The sequence below is a fragment of the Adiantum capillus-veneris genome, chromosome 8 (genome assembly GCF_014529385.1).
Source record: "Adiantum capillus-veneris isolate H3 chromosome 8, ASM1452938v2, whole genome shotgun sequence".
Classification (NCBI taxonomy): domain Eukaryota; kingdom Viridiplantae; phylum Streptophyta; class Polypodiopsida; order Polypodiales; family Pteridaceae; genus Adiantum; species Adiantum capillus-veneris.
This window is the reverse complement of record NC_140938.1, coordinates 29,075,412-29,083,470: the sequence shown is the minus strand read 5'-3', so window position 1 is coordinate 29,083,470 and position 8,059 is coordinate 29,075,412. Positions and strand designations below refer to the sequence as shown.

Here is an 8,059-nt window from a genome sequence, read left to right as displayed (position 1 = left end):
CAAAAAACTTATAACTAGAAAGTTCCAAAGGAGTCCCAAAATATGTCAAAATAGTACCAAATGAACAAAAAAGCACTAGAAGTACCTTTGATTGTGCCAACATAGCACCCAAGAAAAAACCATCAGCACTCTATAATCTCAAAATTTAGTAACAAAAAAGTACCAAAATAGTTTAAGCGAGTACTAAATGAAATAAAGAGGCACCATAAAGTACCAAAGGAAAGTACCATCATAGCACTTATTGTTAAAAAAAAGTACCAAAATAGTTAAAGGAAGTATCAAAATAGTTCAAGAAAGCACCAAAACCCCTAAAATGTCAGTAAATAAACCATTCAAGCAATGAAATATGCCAAATCAACAAACCATGTGCAAAATACATACTTTCAACAGTCAAACACAATGCAATAATTAAAAAATACAATACCTCATGTTGTTGAACTCAGCTTGGAGCTTCCAGATATTTTTAAAAACCCTACATCATTGTAACAAGCACCAACTTGCTCCCATGTCGGCCTCCACCTCTCTAAACTTATTGTTAAGACTGATGATGCTCTACAGATATACAATTAAGATTTAACCATGGTGCAAAGATTTCTATGCACTAGAGAGAGGTGCAAGTAGTAAGAAGTGTTGATTCTGGAAGTGCTTTAATAGTGGGAATCAAAAGGGGTGCACTCCCTTTCAAGAATGAAAAGCAGAAGAGGCCTAGAGTGCCAACAACACTGGATGCACGCAAGAGGGAGCTAGCTATATTTGTTTGGATAGATCCTTTCAAATGAGGATCACAACCTCACGTTAACATTGTAAAACTTTTGACATTTGTTCTTTACATAAGGAATTAACCTACAATTATGTCAACTTCTGTAGCTTTTGAATTTGTTACTAACATTGTGATTCATTGCTGTCTCCATTTTAGATAGAGAATACATCTTTCTATAGTACTAATAGATATTTAAATGGGACCTTGTCTCCTAAAAGCACTTTTATAGTTGAAGCACTTTTATAGTTGGGACACTTTTTCACCATCCAATGTAGTAGGAATGTAAATTGAAAGGCACGTAGATATGGAAACAAGTAATGGTATGGTTTTTCCATGGTCCAAGCACCTGAAAAGCTACATCTTTCTATAGTACTAATAGATATTTAAATGGGACCTTGTCTCCTAAAAGCACTTTTATAGTTGGGACACTTTTTCACCATCCAATGTAGTAGGAATGTAAATTGAAAGGCACGTAGATATGGAAACAAGTAATGGTATGGTTTTTCCATGGTCCAAGCACCTGAAAAGTTCATAAGCTGTGTATGTTGCAAAACTTCCATTTTTCCTTTTCAATTGTCAATAGGCTAGACAGTGCAATGGTGTTACAATGGTTAGTAGGTAATTCTAACAAGTAGTCTTCCTACAAGGCTGGTTAGTAGATTGTAAGAGAAGCCTTCTTGGACATTTACTCGAGTCGCGGTTTAACACCATTTACGTTTGGTCCTTCAACTAACTTGAGCTAAAGATATGTCATCTAAAGGCTGCTGATGTTTGAAATGGTCTAGATTGTCTTCTTGGTCATTTGCTCGAGTCAAGTTTCAACACTGTTTGCATTTGGTCCTTTAGCTAACTTGAGCTAAAGATATGCCATCTAAAGGTTGCTGGTATTTGAAATGGTCTAGGGCACCCATGAAATATTTGCTTTTGGCGTGCATATATTCTCCCCATTTGAATGACTTGTAGAGAGGTTGCCGGTCTTGTGAGCAATTGAGAACCTCTTCGGCAGGAGCAATAGTAGCGTTCATCGGTGGGAAGCACAAAGACACTATGGAGAGTCTCTCTCTTCTCTTGTTGGCAATGGCCCTATGCATGATGCTTTTGTATCTGCCATTGCTAAGAACCTGAAATCCACTTCAATAATTTAGTTTTGAGTGCTTAAATTTGCACTATGGAGCTCTATTATGCAAAATAAGGTTGTTGTTTATACACTTCACAAAATTTATGTAGTATTCACAATCCTGCCTAGAGACAGATATTTTGGAAAATATTGGTGAATGTATTAGAAAGAGCAAAACATCTACAATCCCACCTAGAGCCCCAAATTTTGAATGATTACATAAAAGTGTGATAGAAAGTTATTTTAAAGTTGCCATAAGTTCTTGTCCATGTTATGCTGAGAAGAGTAGGGGCACACATTGGCAAAGTAGGGGAACTCAAGACTTATCCTACGAGAGAGAGAGAGAGAGAGAGAGAGAGTGGAAAATCCCATTTTGATGTCGGTGTTTGAGCATTTGTTAGCGCCGAGCCCCAATAAATAAATAAATAAAATTTGCATTTAATTGTTTCAAAGCGAGAGAGAGAGAGAGCGCCAGACCTGCAGCATGTCGCCTACATTGACGACTAGGGCGGAGGGGCTGAGTGGAGGTACCAACATCCATGGGCGGCCGGGACGCAATACCTCCAACCCTGGAACTAGGCCCTGATGCAGCAACGTGAGGCAGGTGGAGTCTGTGTGCGCCGGAAGGCCCATGGTCATGTGCGCCTGGGGACACGGAGCGTAGTAGTTGAGCTGCAACGCACTTTGTGCTTCTCCCTCCACATCGTACTGCCTCTCTTTGAACCCCTCCATTTCCACCCCTAGCCCTTCCAAGACGGCCCTCATCAGCCTTGCCGCCACCTTTTGCGTCGCTCGGTCGTACTCCTCAAACACCTCCCTGCACGCGACACAACATGCACACATCATTTCATATCTATGAAGGTATGCATTTCCAGGCTTTTGATTTCTTCTAGATCTCTTTCAGTTAATGACATTTTGTGGAAGACTTTGTGAATGTGTATATACACATGGTTGAAGATAATCGCTTGTTATGTGCAATGGATATCACTTGAAAAGCATTGCCAACGACATGTCCCTACAATTTTACCTGAATTTATTTTCGCTGCCTAGAGAGAGCTTGCTGGTTGTATCGGCAATGGAGGAAGTAGGATGACCCATCATTGTGAACCCCTCAGACCACATTAGCCTATCAAAAAACTTGCTGATCATCGCCTTCCCGAAGCCTTCAAATGACCCTTCTTTCCGAAGTGCCCTCATTTTGGTGTTAAGAGGGAGAGAGAACAGCTCAAGTCCTTTCTGCCTGACGCTCTCCAGGAGGTCAAGAGGCACACCATGGTTCATGATGTAGAAAACACCCCATTGTTCACAGGCATTTGCAAGGCCACTCTTCAGAGTGTGGTCATCATCGGCCATGTTGATGACAGGTATGTCTGTTGCTTGTGACGGCTCAATATCATCGGGAGTGGAAGAAGGTCGGTCGTGCTCTGGCCAAATGTAGGCAGTGGGGAGAGAGGGAGTTGTGGGTGTGAAGTAATTTGCATACAAGTCCTCTAAAAAAGGGGGCTTTGAGGGTGCAACGTGGGGAAAGGGGAGAGGAGAAGCCACAAGAGAAGGCATTGTATGAGCTTTGGGGCTTTCCTTGGAGATGCGCGTGTGCACTGATGCGTGCACACACACATACACACACACACACACACACACTTGCACAAGCACATGCACATGCACATCCACGCACTCAATGTGGACTTGTTGTAGACAGGTATTGAGCTTGGGAGCTTTACTTGGATACACACACTCACCCTACTCTCTCAATGTGGGCTATTCGTGTTGGGAAGGTAGAAGGAGAAATAAGCCAGTGCAATTTTCTTTGCAGTCATACATGGTACGCCAGCCTTTAAATAGGGACAGGGAAGGAGAGAGGACAAGGCATTTGGAGAATATTTTGTTGAAGAGTGAAAGTTGAACAAGGGGCAGCAAAAGTGGAGCTTTGTGTGTGTACAAGAAAGCAAGGAAGGAAGGAAGCTTGGCCGTTCAATCTGAGAAGACAAGACAAGGTATTTTGCCGTCATTCCACTTTACTATAAAATATGCAATATACTTCAAGATATGTGAGAGAGAGAGAGAGAGGGGGGGGGGGGCGATCATATCCTTGCTAGTATTTGAACCACACACCAAGAAAGAAAATGTTGGGAGATGGAGATGCTTTATGTTAAGGAGCCGAGTTAAAAAGATATAAAATGATAGGAGATGCTTAATGCCTTCAAGGAGGTGAGTTAAAAGGATTTAAAATGATGGGAGATGCTTATGATGTGAAGGAGCTGAGTTGAAAGGATTTAAGGTAATCATAGAAATGGAAAGCAAGAGAATGTTTGTATGTAGCGTTGAAGTGCAGGGGTATTGGATTACTAAAAAATCGCAAGTGCTTGCATCTCAGCAGTGGATGCGTTAATTTTGAGGTGATTGAACTTTGAAGGGATTGTGCTGTTGGGATGTGTGGACGGTGAGCTGGGGGCGACTCAAAACTGTGTGTGTGTGTGTGAGAGAGAGAGAGAGAGAGAGGGGGGGGGGGGGGGGGGGGGGGGGGAGGATTTCTAACCAAACAGTTCTTTGAGCAAGAGAGGGGGGGGGCGAGGATTTCTAACCAAATAGTTCTTTGAGCTAGACCAAGTTCCAGCTAGAGAGAGAATCTTGCAGAGGCATGACTAATGGTACAATGTCATGTGTGTGTGTAAGAGAGAGAGAGAGAGAGAGAGAGAGAGAGAGAGAGAGAGAGAGAGATCAACTTATGTGGAAGCACATGTGCATTGTGGAATGTCAAAAAGGCTATCTAGGTAGTAGTTGTAACCATAGGTGATTGACACACATACTTCTTGGAAAAGGACGCCTTGGCCCCTGTTGGGGGCTTCTTTTGTCGTTTTGTGGGAGGGGGAGAGAGAGAGAGAGAGAGAGAGAGAGAGAGAGAGAGAGAGAGAGTTTGTGACATGTGTCTGTGTGTTGAATAATAGTAGTGCACATAATTCATTCATTATAGGTAAATATAGCTCCTTACCTGCATCCCAAGTCCTGTCTGTCATCACTGCAAGTACCCTCCTGCCCGCAACGTCCTCTCTGACGTAGAATCTACACCCTGGCCCCTAGTAAACTTCCTTACATCAACAAACAACAAAGCAATGTCCATTAGTCTTTGCTTAAAACTATGATATCTAACCTACTAGTCCTCCTAGAATCATATCATAAATATTGAATAAGAGGACTAGAACACACAACAAAATCCGTGCTTTCCCCAAGATCTTACTTACCTGTGTTGTTCAACCTGCCTATAAGAACATGAAACAGCATTCGACAGGACAAGGAAACTGTGGGGGCTCACCCATTTGAGAGTAGCCAACCACAGAGAATCATAACAATTTGAGCTCGCGAGAAAGCAAAAACAAGAGCTCGCGGCCGTAGAGTCTTCCTCTTTCATTAACACGCATAGATGGCACCTTCCCTCGCCTGCGATCATGCCGAGGAGAGAATTCTGCAAAGTTGTGGAGCTCTCTGTGTGTTTGCAGAGAAACAGTTCCTTGTTTCTCAGGTTTTAGCATTCGATTTGGATAAGAGGGCTCAGTTTTCAAAGATGGGTGCCCGGTTCAAACACGTTAAAAGAAGGCGGTTCAAACACCCTCAAAGAGGGAGGCTTAATTATCTTTTAATAATCTAACGCCAGCTTGGCTTTTTTTAGGGGCAAAACAGGCGCCGTTTCAAAGCGTTTCGAGGCAGCTGGAGCTCCCCCGCCAGAAACGCGTTTTCTGCGGCTGGGGGGACCGTTTCCTGCAACACAGATACTTGCCATCCTTCCTACCTAAGAGAAGCTACGTTGGTATGGTGACAAGAAGCAATCAACCAGAAAGCAATTGCAATCCTAGCACTATCACTATATTTGTAATGACATGGAATGATGAGCATGGCATCGCAGACATGATTCAAGTCTGTCTGAAAATGGCCATTCTTGTCACTACTAGCTGAGCACTGAAGAAAGCATTCCCACAATCAGAGCTTCTTGTGAATTGCTAGTTCAATCTCGTTTTTCTCATCTGCGCTTAGCAAGTCATGTTATGGCTCATCAGATCCTGCATATCGTCGCTCATGTTGCAGCACTCCCCTTAAAACTGCCGAGGACATGATACTTTTCAGTGATAGTTCTGGCAAATTCTAACCGTACAAATAGGGTATGGTCTGCAGTTTAAGAGAAGCGCTTGGGGCCCAAAAAGAAACCCACATCAGCTTCTTCAACCTTCTAAAGGACCAGCAGTCTAATTATTTGATAGTTGAGCGAGCAATAATACGGCATTCACGCATAATATTTTCAGCTGTCCAGCATACTGATGATGTGCCTCCTTACAACCATTACCTTACAGATTGGAAACAGCACATGACTTAACGGTTTTGGGGCCTTCAAGGCCTCATGATGACAGTGTGCTCCTTGATAACATTGGCACATGCCATTTAAAGCGCACACATGCATAGTCTTCCTACAAGACATCAGAGATCCTCCTCTACATCATTATGCTCATTAGTCTGAGAGTTGTACAATAGCTTTATTTTTCTTGTACATTGTGTGGTGCATTCCCTGCAGCAAGGACTATCTATAGATCGAGAAGAGGGCCCAAAAAAAAAAGAACTGGCCTGAACTGCATGATAATGCACACTAATGCATGTGAAATAACTGAACGGAACCAGTACGATAGCGCTGGCCTAGGCTATCAAGTTTGGTGATCACCAATTATCCTTTCACCACAGCATGCATATATATATTCCCCAGATCAACCTTGATAAGGCCGGCGCCGGGAAGAGTTATTTACTCTATAAATATAGCTGATCAGCATTGATAAGACCACAGGAATTAAAATTTTGCACATTATCATCTCTAAATGGCAAAAGCACAGAAATTTGGAAAGAAAAGTAAGTAAAACACAAAAAATCTGGGACTATGTTCTGCACATGATCGAATGGCAAGATCACCAAGCCTTTCCAGCCAAGTGACCCGGCATCGACATCATCAAGTTGGGAGCTGCCTACTTCATTGTATGTTGACTCCATCCTTAACTCCCCATTAGGCAGGTAACGATCCCTAATGAACAATCTGTGGTATTGGATATGTACTCACTTGGCACAATATTGGACCGGCGATCAACCGTTGCAGCACACACAAATTTTTCATTAATTCAAAGGTGCCACTGAACCGAAATTCACATGCTCTCAACCTGCATTTTGCTTCATTCCACTGCACCGCAATCACATACCTTGCCCAGCTCGCACAAGCTTCAAGACCTAATTTTGCTCTCAAAAGGTAGTTGAAGGACTCAATCTACATTGCATCAGTTCTGCTGTGAAGCACACTCATGGATTTTGAGGAAAAGGGGGAATCATACCTGAAGGCTGAGATATCAACAATACGGTGGACTGGAGATCAGTGAAGATGGATGTGTTCAAGAAGGGGTATAAGAGCTCTAAGGCATTGGGGGGATTGACGAGGCCGAGATATAAAGGCCCCTTGTCATTGATCATGTCTGCTACCTAAGGCTGGGTTCAGACTGAACTGGCGGAAGAAACAAGCCTTCGCAAATCCGCCGTCGCCTAGTGTGAACAGTGTGGAGGAGGAAAAGTGAAAAAGTGAAGGGGGCTGAGAGAGGCCATCAACTCTTCCCGGGGGAAAGAGTGCCTCAACTCCAACCAATCAAATTTCGCCATGGAGGATCGACGCCCCTTTGCATTTTTGTTCCGCCGCCTAGTCTGAACCCACCCTAAGCATACACAAAGGGTATCTAGCCTAGTATGTGCGTGCATTTGTGGGGGGGGGGGGGGGGGGAGAGAGAGAGAGAGAGAGAGAGAGAGAGTTTGTGTGCTTTGGATTTGTGGTTTGGCGTTGTTGTGGGGACGGAAACTTGGAAAGGTTTGGCAAAAGGGACACCAGAAGCCAACACAAAGAAATCCAAGAAAGTTGTAGGCTAGGCCTTGACACTGCACAGTGGACAGGAAGGCAGCCGTAGAAGTAGTAGGCCTCACACGGCCTGCCCTTTTGTGTGTCTTGTTGTGTGTTTTATAGTCGTAGGCATTGGGTCTGCCTATGTCACCTCCCATACAAAAAGAGATGTTCCACGTTATTATGTTTCTTTTGTCAAAGTGTCCCCTTTTTTCTCTCTCTCTCTCTCTCTCTCTCTCTCTCTGTTTCACACACAATCCTTGGCCCCTCCCCATCA

General features: G+C 43.4%; 1 protein-coding gene and 1 long non-coding RNA gene across 2 annotated transcripts; one reads left to right on the top strand and one right to left on the bottom strand.

Annotated features, from left to right (window-relative positions):
- Positions 1-1,292: 1,292 nt before the first annotated feature.
- LOC147451871 (gibberellin 3-beta-dioxygenase 1-like) lies at positions 1,293-3,434 on the bottom strand. The gene is made up of 3 exons (XM_086517756.1): positions 2,905-3,434; positions 2,355-2,694; positions 1,293-1,881 (listed from the first exon to the last, which is right to left on the bottom strand). The coding sequence occupies exons 1-3, from the start codon at positions 3,432-3,434 to the stop codon at positions 1,603-1,605; spliced, it is 1,149 nt and encodes a 382-aa protein (XP_086373882.1). The 3' UTR covers positions 1,293-1,602.
- Positions 3,435-3,735: 301 nt separating this feature from the next.
- Positions 3,736-6,761, top strand: LOC147451870 (uncharacterized). The gene is made up of 2 exons (XR_015188843.1): positions 3,736-3,871; positions 5,542-6,761. It is a non-coding gene; the product is annotated as an uncharacterized LOC147451870 (long non-coding RNA).
- The last annotated feature ends 1,298 nt before the right edge of the window (positions 6,762-8,059 follow it).

What these genes read in the sequence shown, in the direction of transcription:
- LOC147451871 (XM_086517756.1), bottom strand. Translation starts at nt 3,434, where the DNA reads ATGCCTTCTCTTGTGGCTTCTCCTCTCCCCTTTCCCCACGTTGCACCC. An exon ending in GGCAGCGAAAATAAATTCAG is followed by an intron (nt 2,695 to 2,904) that starts GTAAAATTGTAG and finishes TGTCGCGTGCAG; the next exon opens with GGAGGTGTTTGAGGAGTACG. An exon ending in ATGTAGGCGACATGCTGCAG is followed by an intron (nt 1,882 to 2,354) that starts GTCTGGCGCTCT and finishes AGTGGATTTCAG; the next exon opens with GTTCTTAGCAATGGCAGATA.